Source organism: Diadema antillarum, unplaced genomic scaffold (genome assembly GCF_040938485.1).
Source record: "Diadema antillarum isolate AM-2024a unplaced genomic scaffold, OU_Dant_1.0 seq00000057_RagTag, whole genome shotgun sequence".
Classification (NCBI taxonomy): domain Eukaryota; kingdom Metazoa; phylum Echinodermata; class Echinoidea; order Diadematoida; family Diadematidae; genus Diadema; species Diadema antillarum.
This window is the reverse complement of record NW_027271163.1, coordinates 448,573-467,037: the sequence shown is the minus strand read 5'-3', so window position 1 is coordinate 467,037 and position 18,465 is coordinate 448,573. Positions and strand designations below refer to the sequence as shown.

General features: G+C 38.7%; 1 protein-coding gene across 1 annotated transcript in view; it reads left to right on the top strand.

The window, feature by feature from the left end:
* The window catches only part of LOC139725722 (diacylglycerol lipase-alpha-like), a 116,563-nt gene that overhangs the window by 31,400 nt on the left and 66,698 nt on the right, over positions 1-18,465 (top strand). Inside the window, exon 2 of the mRNA XM_071636806.1 lies at positions 16,732-16,937. Within this exon, the coding sequence (XP_071492907.1) occupies positions 16,732-16,937 (206 nt within the window). The remainder of the gene's footprint in view (positions 1-16,731; positions 16,938-18,465) is intronic.

The window sequence follows — 18,465 nt, the reverse complement described above, 5'->3', positions numbered from 1 at the left end:
TACAGCCAATTCAGAGAAAACAATCAGTTATGATCTGAAGACCTGTAGTTGTTGACATGTGATCAAGCCTTTTGTTTCTGTCTATAACAATTGCATTCCATACCATACTTATTAATAGCAGATGTTTCCGTAGAAACCACACAATGTATTGTAATTCTAATAAAAGTTCATTGATTTTATTGTTCGTGTTGTTGTTTTTTGTGCATTTTTCCCTTTTTTTCCCCCCCATGCAAGCGGCTCAAGCTTTGATGTTGCCAATATGTGTGATACCGTATGCCTGTATAATCAGGCTCAGGATTTGCTCATTATTGAAGGCGGTGCAGGTTGTGCTGCAAAATCAATATCCCAATCTGTGCACAATATTCATGTACAGCTACGCGTATAGGTACACTGTAGGGTGCCTACTTGCTGTGTATGGCAAGTCCAATGTAATTTGCTGCTTATTAGTGCATGGAATCACTAATTACGTACACGATGATGTGATGTCATACAAATGTGTAAATAATGGTGAGGTACAGTAATAACGTGCAGGATAGCCATTAAAGTTTGTGCGACCCTTTTGCAACCCTGAAAATTAGATTGCTTTCATGAGCTGGTATATTGTAGAGATAAGTAATCCAGACCTTTCCTCAGAATAATACATCTGAAAACTTTTCTCTAATGGAGGAGGGAAACAATACTATAGATTTCCAGTGAATTCATTTGGACCCAGAAAAGAGTTCAGACCAATATTCTCAGTACAAATGGGGAGCATAAGTGACATTGGGTTAGTTTTTAATATCTTTGTTGTTGTTGTTGTTGTTTTTTAACTCAGTGGTGTATTACTGTAAGTTTTTATACATGCTGATGGGAGACACTGCTCTTCCTTTTTCCTACATTGTTCATTTCATTTCACTTCAATTTAATTTCAGAATTTTCAGTGAAAAATGCATCAAATATAACACAATAAAATGATACATGAAATCCAGCTAGGATATAATACAAACATGAACATTTGGATCTAAGTATGAATGCAAAAAAAAAAAAAAAAAATTTGATGGAACCTACTTTAAAAGCAAGCTTGTTAAAGATCCTATATGAAGGGAATAAATGTTCGTAAAATTCGTTTGTAGATGAAATATATGTTGGTAATTGACCAATTATGCAAAAAGTTTGGCTCAAATCCCCGCAAGCATCTAGATATCCGCTATTTGCAAGTCCCAAACATCCCCCTCCCTCCCCCTCGAAAACCAGCCACAGTACGGGACTCCAAAAGTTGTGACGTCACGCCAGGGTAGTTAGAGCCACGGGCCCCGGATGCTCTGTAGAAAAGCATTTGGCATCGGGAAAGAATTTCTGTCAATTTTTTTTCAAAGTCTGAAATCTCTGCTATTTATACTTTTGACACCAACTCTTTACTGTTTGTCTACACTTAATAGTATTATCATGAACTGCTTCTTCTCAAACAATTATTTTGTATTACTATGATCTGCAACAAGCCCAAATTTCACACAATTATCACAATTTTCTCCTCATAGTTTTGGTGCGAAAGTAGATCCGGTCGGCCGTCGGTCGGTATGACGTATCACCTCGCAGCTCGTATCGTATGCATTGTACGTACGTACGTGCGGTTCACATTTGTATCATCGTAACTTTTTCATAGCGGTTCGTTTCGAAATTTCGCGTCGATCAATTTTGAGCTTTCACTCCTTCCGAAAATGGCCGAGAACAGTGAGTTATCAGAGTGATCTTTTTATGGACTTTGAGGAGTACGTTAGTGAAGAGGAATGAAGCGACAAAAGCAGAGAAGGGGACGAGAATATAGACGAGGACGATGGAAGTTGGGAAGATGTAAGCTGGGGAGAGGACGATGGAGAAGTGGGAGAGCAAGGTGCTGTCGACGTCAATCCAGCCGGGGAAGCAGCGGCAGGGCCACGGGTGCCGCAACCCTATGAGCCGCTGCCTTTCGATGGAGATGGAATGGCAAACGACGGGGATGCTCCTCGTCTCGATTTTAGACATATTCATTAAGACATATTTCAAATTTCATGGCGAAATGATGTTTCTATCTTGAGAAATTTAACTTTGAAATCACAGCAATATCACCCCATTTTTTTACGAGCACGCATGAAAATGTGACCCAAATCATGTTTGCAAACAACGCCGAAAAGCTGCATTCGCGTGTGGATCTCCAGCGATCAGATAATGAGCGTACAGCGGTTAGAAAATACGCGTAACAAGCGCAGAAGCCACTCCCCCTATGTGTTGTCATACCCTGTGTGCGCTGCGTGCGTACGTACGTGCTCGGTATTCAGTTTACATTCGATTCACATGTACCGTATTGAGCGCCCTACAACACGTACGAACCCCGCGTATGTATGCAGGCGCAGCTAGCTAGCAGCAGCTAGGCAGCCCCGCCGGTAAAATTCGGGGAGCCGAGCGGACGAGAGAGCATCGCGATTGCAAGCCAGGGCAGCCGGCATGGCGAGCATGGTTACGTTCGCACTTTGGCTAAGCGGACATGATTGTATTCACAACCGACTTCTCGGCTTTATAGTGCCAGTGACTCGAGCATCGCGAGTGCACTTTCGAAATATAAATGCCATATAAATGAACAACGATAAGATCATAACCAATCCACAAGTAAACTAATAATAGTAGACAGAAATTTAGTCTGGTTGTTTTGCAAGACGTACGTGATTTGTGAGCGTGACTGTATCCGATATGTACAGTACAGGGTGCGTGCTATGCTGTGATGCGTGTTGTAGGCCTATAGGAGCTATCGCAAGCGACACCAGCCCAGTTTCCTGCCTCGATATGCACATCATACACAACACATACACACACACACGTAGTGACACACACACACAGAGGTAGCTCTTTGCTGGCAGCATCTGGCGTCCGCACCGTACCGCGCGCTGGCACGTACAGAGTCGCATCACTCGCGGATTAATCTTTTACGCGGGACGTTATTTTTCCAACCAAAATAAAACTAAAAAAGTCCTCTCAAAATTCTAAATTTTCTGAATATTATGTGATGTATCAAAAAATCGTTCACTAGAACATTTTTTTCTAATAATTCTTAAACAAATTAGAACATAAAATCCATCATAAGAGAGCGATATGACGCAATTTTAAAGCTTTGACAGCACTGCATTTGCGTGGACATAAGAGGGAATACCCTTACGTGACATCATAATCTAGGGGTCTTGACTCAACGGGGAATAAGGCTTCGATATTTTGACGAAATTTGAACGCATATTCCTCAAAAACCAACCTTTTTAGGGGTTTGAAAGATGTGAGATAGGAAAGTATGGTTAATAAGCCTTTCAAAAACACAAACAGTCCAGTTTTTGGCGATCGGCTTCTTATGTGAACTTTAAGCATAGGTCCCACTTATGGACACCGAATGTAAAGATCAAGATGAGGAATGCGGATGCAACATAGGATCAAAATTTAAAAAAACAAACAGAAAAGACGAAAATACTTTGGGAACATAAATATAGCAAATTCTGCTCAAAATCAAATACAGATTAGGAGAGCAATATGTAATTGGTACCCACATTAGAAGTATAATAAGATGCAGATGTACAACTGCAATGAACAACATTGCCCCATATCATGGATAGAATATGGATAATACAAAAATATAAAAGCTCTTTCACAGTCCAAGATTCAGGATTACAATATAAGTAGTTCACACACACTCAAATGCCCACAGTGTAGATGCATCATTTCTCAGACTTGACTCTAACTTTTTATGAATCCATTCTTGATTTGATTGATTTGATTTGACTTTAAATTCAATTTGATTCGATTTGATTTGGAGTTTAGGACCAGGTTAAAACTCATCTTTTAAACAATGCATTTTATGTTTGAATTATGTATGTCTTGATTATTACTTTGTAATGCGCAGTAGAGTATATTTTTATAGTAGCTGCACAGTGTAAATGTCCTTTATTCTTCTTCTTATTATCATAATTATAATGATAATTATTTTTATGGTTATTATTGTTATTATTATTTATTTATTTATTCTCTGTATGTCATTTTCTTTAAAATTACTTCTATTTTCTACAGGTTCATTAATATTGTACAAAATAACAGTAATCTATTTTCAACATTTCTTTTTTATTGATCTTGTATTCAAATTAGTCATTTTGTGTGTAACCCTATATACATTTTGCCAAAGGAAAATCATTTGTGGAAATAGAAAGCATGTCTAGACTTTGCCAGTTATGATGGCAAGGAAATGATACACATTTCTAACGACCACCATTCTTGTGCATACCACCTCTCCAGACAAATGGGCTAAAATATGCGTGAAATGAATGTCATGTGTGAGAGAAGAAATTCCACATTGAGATTGTTATGACACATACATATATTCTTATTTGTTGTAAGAGGAAACTTACACTTGCGGTGTGGGCTTTACAAACATTGAGGATTTTGTTACCAAGGTCACAGAACTGTGCTCTTTCAAGGCGCAACCGCAACCGTGGTGATGTTTTTCTTATTTCCCCATTCTTTACTTGAAGGGAGTGCTGGTGTGACCAGTCAAAATATAAGTTAAGTAGGGCCCACATTTTATTTTGTCATTTTGTATGTGTGTGTGTGTGTGTGTGTGTGTGTGTGTGTGTGTGTGTGTGTGTGTGTGTGTGTGTGTGTGTGTTTTGTGTGAGGTATGTGTGAGGTATGTGTGACACTGAGTGCATTGGATTGATTGTCAGACATAAATTGTTTAACCAGACATTTTCGCATGCATGAAGCTGTCGCGAATTTTGTGAGGAGCCAAGATTCGCGAAAGTAAAATGCAGCTGAAAGTTTTTGTCTACACAGTGCACAATTCGCAAAAGTTTCATGCCGCAAAAGGGAGCGTTGCCTCCAAGTTATGATTTGATTTGAATTGATTTATTGGTTCCTGCATCATCATTGCACATGCAGATACATGATGCATTGTTGGTGCCATACACATACATACTGTTCATTGCCTTAACAATGTACAGCAAAAAAATTCAGCGATACAATGAATAATACAGAAGGGCTACAGCTTAAGCATAGCTTGATTTGAAAGTTTGATTTATGAAAGTTTCTGCTTTTACAATTTTCTGATAATACGTAATGTAACTTTGTAATATCAGTCTTTAAGGTCCTTATTTGATGAATGAGTAATTAAAAGCCTACCAGTAGTGTACACACCTTGTACATTCAACTTAAAGTGAAATCTGCAGATTTGTCTGTGAAACATTTATGATTGCTGTGCTGTTGTTCTGCAGTCTTATGTAATGCTTGGGAGATATATTTAAAGAGATATAATATCTGATTTGTCCCCTTCAGATAATTCATATCAAAAAAGATAGTCCCAGTGAGCTAGAACTATAGATATTTCATATTCATTATTAATTTATGCCATATCATGGTATCTATTCTTTTGTTATTGTGTTTGAATGTGAAGATTTATTAATAAATCTGCTGATTTGAATATTTCAAGAATGAACTCAGCCAAAGTATTGTTGATATTTCTTGATATCTTTCATAAAAATAGCAACTGCTACAAACAGTAAGCATCATAATATTGACATGAATTCATAAAACCTTTAAAAAAACAAATTGAAAAATCCTGTGTGTGAAGTTATTAACTTTATGTGAAGACTACAAATGTATGATTCATGAGCTACATTTCATCAAGCTCATAGGCGAGGTGTTGCTCGAGGCGAGCACGGAGACGCAGCCGAAGACAGCCCGACAACACGACACCGGGCTAAATCAATAACGGTGAGCAACCGATGTGCATCCACTGTGTAATGGCAGTTGGTCAACACTCGGCTGCACAGCAGCGGGGGCGAGCTTTGGCGCAGGCGTGCTCGCGCAAGCGAAGCAAACCTGATGCCACCTCTCCATCGGTGGCCTGGTTGAGTTGTCCAACCATCAGCTTTGTGACGGACCATCAATTATCTCTCCAAACTAAAGGGTATAGGGGAATCATCATTCACAGCTATACCATTCTTATATATAGCAAGCTGGAATAGCTTCTCGTGGAATGATTGTGCTGGCATGTACTGTGCACGGAGTCTGTAGAAATCTGTGATTTTTTATGCCTCCGCCACGAAGTGGTGCCGGAGGCATTATGTTTTCGGGTTGTCCGTCCGTCCGTCCGTACGTCCGTACGTCCGTACGTCCGTACGTACGTCCGTCCGCTTTCGTTTACGCGATAACTTGAGTAATATTTGCTGGAATTTTACCAAACTTAGTCCAAGTATGAAGTATGATGGGGCAATGATTTGATTAGATTTTGGGTGAAATTGGCTAAAGGTCAAAGGTCAAAGGTCAAGGTCAAATCATGAAATTGTATCCGTTTACGCGATAACTCAAGACTGGATGGAGCAAATTTCACCAAACTTTGTTGGAGGATGATGTATGATAGGACAATTACTTGATTAGTTTTTCAGTGAAATTGGACAGAGGTCAAAGGTCAAAGATCAAGGTCAAATCCAAAAATTTATCTGTTTACGTGATAACTCAAAACTGGATGAAGCAGCTTTCACCAAACTTGGTCCAAGGATGATGTATGATGGGACAATTAGTTGAGTAGATTTTAGTGACATTGACAAGAGGTCAAAGGTCAAAAGGTCAAAGTCAAATGCTAAAAATGTTGCTATTTCCCCCATATCTATGCGATGCCCGCAGTTATTTTCTTGAAACTTAGCGTAGACATGTACTACTGCGTAAAGATTCTCCAGAGAGAGTTTCATGTCATAAGGTCAAAGGTCAAAAGGTCAAAGGTTAGGTGAAAATGTTGCAATATCACTTTTCTCGCAAATGGTTCAATATATCTTCATGGAACTTGGTACATATGCATGTACTGACTTGCAGGGATTATCTAGGGAATTTAGGGGTCATGGGTCAGTAGTCAGGAGGTCAAAGGTCAAAGTCAACTCCTCAAAATGCAGGGGTTGCACTTAACTAGCCAGGCGGACTACTTAGAATCAAATTTGACACTGAAGCAATATTTTGGCTAGCCAGACGGACTAGTTACTTCAGAATTTTATGATTTTTAGCTAGTCCGACATGATTTTGGGTGGCCAATGGCCAGCGGACCATCGCCAATTTCGAACCCTGCAAAATGTTACTATTTCCCTCATATACTAGTATATATGCAATGATTGCATTATTAGTTTTAAAATTTAATATATGTACATGTATTACTTAATGGAGATTCTCTTGGAAATTTCCAGCCAGAAGGTCAAAGGTCAAAGGTTAAGGGTCAAAGGTCAGGTTTAAATGAAAAAAAAAAGATATATTTTGTACTGTAATTACACTCTTTCTTCATACCTTGAAAATTATACTCAATGCATAAACTTATATAGTAAGGTCGGTCAGAAGTCAAGTAGAAATTTTCATTTCCCCAAATATGTGTACCTGCACTCTTTAATAGACAATTATAGCAAACCCAATTCATAGAAAGTGAACATTCAAGATATTTCTGACAAATCTGTTATTTCGATATTTTGCCAGTTGTGTGAAACTGTCATCACACATTGTGAAGACATTGTACTATACACCTATTGGGAGAATCATGCATTATGGCGGAGGCATCAGTCGCCGTAGCGACATTTCTAGTTGTTTTTTGAGACAATGTCTATCTCTGTTCCTGCATTGTGAAGACATTTTTAGGGGTAATGAAATGAGACAAGGTTTAAGATATTGAAATACACCTTTAAATTTAAGAGAAATCAAGAGCAATAAGATTAAGATTAAAGGATCAGTGCATGCTGACTGTGTTAATCTATTGTACCATGATCATCACTTACAATGTATATGGCAAAAAGAATATCTAGATATTATGTCCTTTATACTCTATTTATGATAATTTTCATGTTACTAATTCTTTAATCTGTATGAATACCATGATCATCACGTATGTGACAAAAAGAATATCTAAATATTATGTACTTTATATTCTTTTTATGATAATTTTCATGCTATCTTTCTTTTAGGTTACTTGGATATGAAATTATGCCTACCAAAATCTTCAAAACCAAGATTCTGTTGGTGACACAATCTGTCAGTCACCGCTTAAACACCAGTACTAATTTGAGTAACAAAGCACTTTGGAACGCACCTTTCCCCTACACTGAATGGTGGTACACAGATCATGTTTCCATAGTCACTGTTACGGCCAACAAAAGACACTGTATGGAAACATGCAACTTAACATGCTGAGTTCACAGGAAGGTGCATTCCGATGTCTTTTGTTCACCATTTGATTTTCTCATCCTATTGTATATATTTTGCTTGTGGGTGGGTGGGGACTGGGGAGGGGTAGTTCTTGTTTAAACAATAATGTAGTGCATTGCCCGATTGTCAGTGGAATTTAGCTATAAATGGCAGTGGGCTTCAGAACTGTGCATTTCTATCTGTATTCAAGCTGCCATGAGTTATGAAGAAACAAGTTGCCAGGTTTTTGAGATGGATGATGGAAGCGATACTCAAAATATCCCCATTTTCCCCGATTGTCTTGTCTTCATAGCTTTCAAGTACCATTAAATGATCACATTGAAAAAGGAACATGTGAATTTTGAACATAGACCCTACGATGCAAAAGTCCTGTAATTAACCTTGGGTAAAAGGAGCCATTACTGATGCTGATGCACATTAAACTCTTGGGCTAAACCCTCACACAGCCGCCATCTCTGAATAATACTGACGTTGTGTAACAACAAGCTTCCATTGGCATGACATGACTTAAGCATGCAGATTCTAGAAATGTAAACCTACAGAAACATCTGCCCAACCATTTCAATTATCATATGGATTGATGTACAGGTACCATCTCTCTTTGAGTTGTTCCTAATGTCTCCACAGTAAATTGAAAAACGCATGACATTTTACACCAGCCAGCTTCTGAACGGCATGCCCGAGAGAGGGCTGACTGATTTGACAAATTTCCCTCTAGTTGTCAAATATTGATTTCTGTATAATTTAATTGTACGAGGGAATGACTAGTCAAGGCTTTTTCATTTGTATTTCTCTCTACATTTCATTGTTAGGGTATGATTGCTTTGTATTTGTAGCAGTAATTCCATCCACAAAGGTTCGTTGAAATTCTTGCGCAGCTTTTTTATTCCCCTCCTTTTTGCGCCCCCTTTTTTTTTTTGTGCCCAACAAGATTTACTGTTCTGTTCATCACTCGTCAGAAACATGTAAACCTTCCAAGACATATATGACAAGATGCATAATGACAGTGGAATTAAGATCCTCCACTGCATAAAAGCATTGATATCAAATCATTTTCCTTTTTTTAATCAGGTCATTGATGCAGTTATTAAACATTATTCATGGCTCCATCAATCATGTTTAAAACCTCCAAGCAGCAAGGGGGGGGGGGGGGGTAGGGGGGGGGGAGCAGGATGGATGCAATTGAAGATGTTATAAAACTGAAAGATGTATTCATATTCAATCTTTTCTTCTTCTTCTCCTGCTGTTACTGTGATAGCCTTTCTATTTTCCCATCTTTAAACCATATGTTGGGGACATAATGGGAACAAAATGGCCAAGATGTAAATACAATTGCACTGGCAATTCCATGATTGATGGGAGCTTGGCAATGACGGCATAATGCACAATGGAGAAATATTCATTGTCAGGAAAGCTATTTGTATGGCCTTGTGTAAAAACTTGTGTGTGTGTAAGTGTGCATGCATTTGTGATACACAGGATGAAGATATAGTATCAGTGAAACCAACAGGAAACAAAAGGTATAGAATATAGTGAGCGAGTGGAAAATGGGCACACGGAATTAGACTAATATTTGTATTTTCTGTGTGTGTGTGTGTGTGTAATTTTGCATGCATGTGTGTGCATGGGAGTGTATTTGCACGATACTGGAGGAGGTAGGATCTTTAGATAATGAGTGAAAGGGGAAGTAATGAATGAATGAATGAATAAAAACGTGGCTTGTGAAACTAGACTTGCAAAACTTCTTGTTGGGTGTTTGTGTTAAGTAGACAATCTTATGTAGACACACTTTTTAGTTATAATATATTGTATATTGTTTGTTTTACATAAAATTTGTATTATTTTAATCTAAACTGAAATATGCAAATAACATGCTGAACCTGTCCACCGAGTCTCGATTGCATGACCGGTGCAGTTTCAGTAATCAAATCAATCAAATCAATAACACATGCAAATTTATTCCAACCCACCTTGCACTAGAATGGAGCACACTCATGACCAGTATAGTTATGATTGTCATATACATGAAGATAGAGTTATCTATTCAGATTTGTAGCATAGCATGGTTATCCCCTTAGTAATACAACAAAATGGGAAAAAATAGAATTTTGCATTTAACGTACATCAAAGTTCATTTTCTGCTGTGCACAGTTAGGATGACGCAGCAGTTGATGTACACTTGTAATGTATCAGTATGTGGTACCATGTCGTTCGTCCTGACTGGGGGATAGTGAGCAAGTTTGTGTCCGGATGTCTTAAGTGCGCACCCAGGGCTGATCAGGCACTGAGTAGCCCGTTTAGTCATACCTGCCCAGAGCTATTTAGGTTTGGGTTCACTGAAAAATAAAACGCAACAAGGAACTCCCGAGTAAAGAGTTTGTGAATTGGAGAATGGTAGACCTCAAGCCACATCCATAGAGCATTGATTGGTAGCATTGTGGGCTGGCTCCTGAGTATTTTGACTGTCAACACAAAGAGACATTCATCGTCTGCTTCCCTCTCTCCAACCTTTTCTCCCTTCCCTTCTTCCCCTTTCTTCCTACATCTGTTACTCTATCTATCTATCTATCTATCTATCTATCTATCTATCTATCTATGTATCTATGTATCTATGTATCTATCTATCTATGTGTCTATCTATCTATCTATGTGTCTATGTATGTATCTATCTATCTATCTATCTATGTATGTATGTATCTATCTATCTATTTATGTATGTATGTATGTATGTATGTATGTATCTATCTATCTATCTATCTATCTATGTATCTATCTATCTATCTATGTGTCTATGTATCTATCTATCTATCTATGTATGTATATATGTATGTATGTATGTATCTATCTATGTATCTATCTATCTATCTATCTATCTATATATTTCTCTATCAGTCTATCAGTCTATCTATCTGTCTAACTCTATCTCTCTGTCTGACTGTCTGTCTGTCTAATTATCTGTCTATCTATCTATCTGTCTATCAATCTGTCTGGCTACCTGTATCTATCTATCTCTCTAACTCTTTGGCTGTCTGTCTATCTATTTATCTGTCTGTCTATCTATCTCTCTGTCCATCTATATATATATTTATTTTTGTCTATCTATCTCTCTGTCCATCTATATATATATTTATTTTTGTCTCTCTAGCTGTCTATCCTTCTCTCTCTCTCATTCCATCTCTCCCCTCCCACCTTTTTGACCTCTCCCCTTCTTCCTATGTATTGTATATCTATCTATCCCCTCTTCCTCTCCTTTCATTTTACTTTTCTCCCCTCATCCTTCCTATATCCACTATCTACCTGTCTATCTATCTTTATCTATTAGATCTATCTTATCTCTCTCTCCCCTTTCCTCATCTCCATTTCCCCTTTCCTTCTCTCCACTCTCTCTTTCTCTGTCTTCTTACTTTAATTTGTATAAATATATTCTTCCGCTCTGATAGAGATGCGAATGATTCAAGAGTAAAGATGATATGTCTGCTGCCCAGTGTGTGAAGTGAAGAGGGGGCTACATTTAAATTTAATCAAGTGATTTTCTATCAGGTGTGAAGGAATGCAAAACAGAGTATTGATTTCTGGCTGGGAAGCTGGGGCAGAGACCAGCATGGTGGTGGTGGTGACTGGACAGTAGTCTGTCCATTCCGGGAGGAGGAGTCGCCATGGCGGCTACTCTCATCAGCTGCCGCCGCAGGGTGAAAGCTGTTCCAGCATCGTGTTCAGACTTTTCTACCTACGATTTCAAACTGTCATGATTTGACTATCACTGGCAAAGCGAACCTCTGCTTGCTCAGGATGTGAAGACCTTCAAGTCTAGATTTTTTTGACACAATGAGGAAGTTGTTTTGCCATGCATCACCTTTGAGAGAATGAACAAACTATAAAAATTTATGAATCATGTATTATGTACAGAAAAAAAACCAAGAACTCAAAAATCAAATCAGAGCACAGCTGAATGTTTGATATCAGGTACCGAATTCTGGTGTTGATGTTATCAAAAGAAAGTATATTAAAGTGTATCAGTGCATGTGATTTAGGAAAGTATTCACACAAGTGTATGGATATTTCGAAACTTCTCTTTGTTAAGAAATGGCATTCAGTATGGAGATGGAATTGAAAGTACTCTTATCAAAAGGGCCAGTGATAAACACTGCATGAGTAGATAATGAAAATTGGAAAGACAAAATAGTTTGAAAATAGATTTATAATGTGCTCTGAGACGGGTGACTTTGAAATGTGCATTGATTACCCCAAAGCTACATGACCTGTTTTCTTTGTCAGGAGACACTCTGTACACTTTATTCCTGTACACAGGTCTGCAGTAGTGCATTGGATAAACACACATTTTCAACTCCATTACAAGGCATGACTTTCCAATTTCGATAGGCATTCCTCACTTTGTCCATTATGCCTTTTTATAAGATGTCGCAGCGTAGATCTTCCCTGCTATCAAATTTTGAGTGTGAACGCACTGCCAACTATGCAGTGCCAGGAACGACAGGCCTGCGAGAAAGTCTGCTCACCACGTGTTAGCGAAGGCGCCTCGCGTCTTCCTGATTACGAGCAAATAACTGTCGCCACTTAGTGAGAAATCAGCCATGATACATTCCAATCAGTTTGTTGAGCAAGCAGACTTTCTTGCCGTATCGTGTGCATCGGCGCACCTAAGCCAGGGATATGTTGAAGCGAAGCCAGGAGAAGGCTTCGCCTATATATTTGATATCCATCTGACTGAAGAAGAATTTGTGCCTGATTTGCTGAGTATTGGAAAGGGTGTGAGGTTGCTCTGGCATCCAGGCATTGAGACGTTCTTTGCTTCATTTCAAATTGTCTTGAATGTTGATGTCTCTGGGGAACATCCAAATTATGTCCCATCTTTCTGGCGTGAAGTCTCCCCCTATCTCTTTCTATATGTCCTGTCATCGCGATGCACTCTTCCCTATTGATTTGTGCCATTTTCTCCCTGCTTACAGCTGGTCAATGGGCCGGCAGACTGTCTGTCAGTCAGAATGGTCGATGGTAATGGTAGACATGTCACCATGCTGTAATTTCCACCTGTGGGAATGTTACAGAAAACTGCTTGTATTGTACACAGATGATTCATTGCATGTAGACTGTGCTGTTTCTCAGACAGTGCTTCTGTGTCAATCAGAATTCCGGTTGTAGTGCTGTCATAATCGATATGAGATCATTGTTATTAATATATCATCAGTAGAAGTAGAAGTAGTAGCAGTAGCAGAATCAGTGATGAAACATGTAGTAGCAGTATTGATATAGTCATGCATTATTGTTATTATTATTATTATTATTATTATTATTATTATTATTATTATTATTATTATTATTATTATCATTATTATTATTATCATTATTATTATTATTATTAAATTATCAACATCATCATCATCATCATCATCATCATCATCATCATCTTTCTCATCTTTCAATTACTATCAGCAGCAGCAGTTGTACAAGTACATTGTAGTACAGTCAAAGTAGTGTGTGTTCATCTAACAACTTAGTCAAAGTCAATTTCTATAGGGCTTCATGTCAGCTGTGGCTGCCAAGAAAATGGTAAAGGTAGCAGAACTGTAGCCTCCAAATATCTTCCCCACTCCAGGGCGATGTGTGTGTGTGATTTAGCTTTAAAGTGATCGTATAGTTTTGGTTGAGACCTAATTTCAGGTTTCTAACATTTTTTGTGTGGGACCCACACTTTATTACTATCGCTTTGTTTTACTTTGTTTTTGCATGTTCCAGTCATTTCAAACCCGATTTTCATCAAATAGACTTTGAATTCCTCTTAGAATGGTATGCTCTGTACTGTATCACATACTTGCCAACTCTACCGCATTTGGCGGTAGACTACCGCTTTTGAAAGATTTCATTAGCATTCAAGCTAGCGCTGCTTGCATAGGCATCCTGGATTCTACCGCTTTCTCAAATGAAAATGTTGGCAAGTATGATATCATAAGCGTTTTCTTGGTGTCTCGCAAAAAGTTAGAAGCCCAATTCTCATCTCCCCCAATACTGTACTATCCCTTTAAATGATATAATACAATTAGTTACTAGATTAAAACAATTAACTCATTGAGGATGGGTTGATTTTGCTTCAACCCACATTTTTCTTATACATTCGTTCTCGTTCACATTACTCGGGATTAGTCTTCAAAAGTTAAAAGTGTATAGTACATTCACAGCTACTCTGTCAGGAATATATTTGACCAGGGCCCCAGTTTTCTCAAAAGAGAAAATGGATTGTAAATTCCCTTACCATACAGGCTGCAATAGACTTATGATAGAAATCAACTATATCGATTATAACTCTTCATAAAACAGGGCCCAGGTGTATTTTGTTTGTGCATGTGTCTGTACAAGTGACAGCACTGCCTACTATAAACTTAATGATTCCCAGAGTTCTGCTTTTTCCTTCCCCCCCCCCCCAGAAATTTATCAAATTGATTGTTGTGGCAAGGCAGTGAATACATTTATTTGTGCCTTTTCCACATCTGCATTTGTCATATCCCTCTCTGCAGTCTGTGCAAGCAGGTGGAAATTTGAGCAATACAACTTTCAGTGTGATGATACATAGCCAAGAATATTGATGTCATCGTAATCAAATTATTTCATTATTAAACCATCTTCCCTTTTCTTTCCCCTTTCTGTGCATGTCTACCCATCTCTTTCTCTTCCTCCCTCTCCCTCTCTTTCTCTCTCTCTCTCTTCCTCTCTCTCTCTCTCTCGTTCTTACTGTCCCTTCTCTATCGTTTTTTGATGAAAGCTTTTCACAAGAAAATTGTCCTTGTTCCGAATTGCCAATCTAGGGCAATTTAATTGCTATTCATTCATCTTTTTATGCTCTTATGTAGTTCTGTTGAATGCTTTTCCGTGTGTCAGGAATTTGAGGTCATTTAAAGAAAAAATATGTCAGTGCAGTCCCATGAATATAAGTGAAGTAACAATTCAGACCTGTTAGCTGTATTTTGCCAACAGTAAATTTCAAACCTGCAGCTATGAGCGCAGTTGGAGTTGTCAATAAATCTTAAATTTTCATTCACTTATTCAATGCACTTATGTGTGTGTTGGACAAAGCGTCATATCGCTGTTACAATATGTGACCCGCTACAACAAAATGATCCTAAAGTCGGGCGAGGTCGATTATCTGAAAATTGCATGACACAATTCCCTGATCTTTCTGCTTTAAATTGATACATGACACATCTTATAGAAATAATTGGCTGCGGAGATATCGATGTTTAAAAGAGAGCATGTCGAGATGTCTGGGAAATCACTGTTTCGAGAAAAGCGCCCTGAAAGTTTTCCTTGCGACGCAATCACGATCGAGGGACACGCAAGTCAGTAGTCACCTCCGAACAATAGAAGGTAAACCCTAGCAACCCCCGAAATGCTCATTCAAACACAACGTTGGCGGTCTCCTCACCGACCAATCAGTGACCAGGATGCCAGGAGAAGCGGCTGGGCATAGCGCACCCCGCCCGCACGCATCAGTCGACAGGGCAGTGTGCGAGCTTCACGCTTCGGTTAGCGGCAAGCAGCAAACTGACCAATGAGATCACTCTGGGCATTGTTAGGGGCGGAGCCTAAATGTGGCGCTCAATCCAAATGTTCAAACCAGTTTCTGCTTCGTTGAAACGCCAAAAAACATGGCCCAGAAAAACGCTATTTCTTGGTCTTTCCTTTCATCATTTTGCTTCAAAATTTCGACAGATGATAGAAGACATGTCATACTCTAATAATTTGTCAAATTCAGAAAATCGTAAGTTTTGATCAATTTTGATGCTCTGACTTCAAACTCGATTTTCACGGCTTCGACCATGCGCGACTTTAGGACCATTTTGTTGTAGCGGGTCACATATTGTCGTCAAAATGGAAAAACATAAAGTGTTGTCAAGGAGTGACTGAGGGGTGTGTACACAAATTGCCCTGACTTTTGCCTCAACCTATGCAGCCATTTTGTTCTAGTGGCAGTTGGGTATCATGGAGGAATTGCTTTAATACAGGAGAATGGTTGTAATCTGTAAATGGTTAGTTTTCACACTATTTCTTTGATTTCTTGCCATTCTGTTGTCTACTCGTGTAATTTTTACACTTCCATCAATGCTAACCTTCTCTTCTGTAGAACTTCTCACATGCTGTTCCTCTCTCTGTACTGTAGTTCCTTTGACATGCCACAACTTAGTGGCACATGAATGAGGCACTTTCAGAATTTTACATATATTTGTACGTTGTGCCCTAAACATGTTCAAAATTATTGCATTCTTATTCATGCGATTGTTTACTGGAAATTGTACGTCATCGAATTTGAAACTTGAACATGAAAAGGATATTTGTATGATCCCATTTATTTTGAACCATGAGCACCTGTATACTGGTCTTTTTGCACTTTTTGTACCTAATCATGATAAAATTTAGTTTGCATGTACATTATAAGTGTGAAATGAAATGAGATGATATTCATTTTGATTCATTATCCATAATCTGTGTGTATATTCCGCATAGGACCATCATATTGATATGTGTGGTGTCCCAGCCCCATGAGCCCAAGACGTGCTCCTCACAGCTCTTCCTCAGCATCGTCGGCTACCTTGTCCTCCAGCTCCTCACCATCGTTGCCGAGGTGATGGTGACTGTCATCAGCCTGCGAGGCACCATCCTCTACGTCCGGCCTCGGCAGCACATGAAATATGTACTATATGTCACGGGCGGTAAGTACATGTATTTCGGTCAGGCATGCCATGAAGGTTTTTCTTTTCTCTCTTTCTTTCTTTCTTCCATGTGCCGCTGCCGAACCAACGAAGATGTGTCTTTATTTTTGAAGTGTGTTGAATTTGAAGGAATAATTGATGTCCAAAGGGAAGAGTCCTGCATCGCTAGTGAAGTGCTGTCTGCATTTGAATTCATAGGATGCTTTATCTAGAAGAATACAGAATTTTTAGTTGTTGAATTCAGTTTATTTTGGGAGGTGTGTGTTGTTGTCTAAATTCAAATGATGCACATGTATCGGATAGATTCATAGCCCCTGTGTTATGCAGAAAGTATCACAAGTTCCAGGGAAATTCTTCCTTGGAACTAATTAATATTGGAGGCAAAATGTTATGCAGCAGCTACAATAACAACAGCCAAAGCTGAGGATAAGGAATAGCGAGGCTTCTATACTCTAACCTGTGCAGTACATTAGCACTGTTAATAGGAGAAGTCAACGTGACAAGTGTATGGGTATCACTTGTGATTTATATGGGAATCATAACTATTTAATGTACCCTACATTTTGTTTACAGTGTGAAAGTAGGGCCAGCACTAGCCACAGTCACGCTAGCAAAAGATTTAGAAGTTTAAGATTGCAAAGTTTTTCCAATGTGACCATAAACTTCCCGCAAAACTTTTCACGAAGCTTCCTACTAAAAAAACTAGGGATATTTCCTTCACCAGCCGAACTTCTCAATTTTTAAAAATGTAAACGCCAAGAAAATAAACTTCGCGAAGTTTGTCACGTGGCCAGTCCACCACCTTTTTTGCAGGCGATGTCTCGGAAGTACACAGTCATTGTTTTGTACAGGATTGCATTGTTACATCACAATCACCAGCTGTCAGACGGCATAGTCTTTGTTTTTTCCTTTTTTGCACACATGCACTAGTGACCCAAACTTATCAATCCAAAGATCGAGACGAGAACCAAAGATTGCAAAGACTTTGCCATCTTAAACTTCTAAATCTTTACCAGTGTGACCGGTGGCTACTGATCATATAGAAAAACAAAGTTTTAACCTCCTTGTCTGTCCAGATTGTCAAACATGTTGACCTTCACCTTGATTTCTTGAGGGCTTTGCGTCTCAGATGAAGTTAGAAAAAGAAGTGAGAAGGGGCACTGCAGAGGCAATTTATTCGTGAGCATGCACATGTTCCAATCGGCAGGCAGTCGCCAAAGGGTGGTGAAATAATATGTTGTCCCTGTTGACATTTGGTCATATAAACAGTAAGCAAAAGTGGTTTTAACTGACTTTGAAAAATTAGGATGGTGGCAGCGGAGGGAAAGGAGATCTACCTTGAAGGGGATGGCTAGTAACTGATCAGTGGGAATCAGTGGGAATACTGGGGGATGATTGTTCCAATTCTTGTGGGATTCATTTAAGAGTACATTATATATCTATTGTTGTGTGAAAATTATTTGCTTCAGAATGGTCTCAGATTCAAGTAATGTGCAGTTTAATGTTTCCAGGCTATCATGCCTGTACA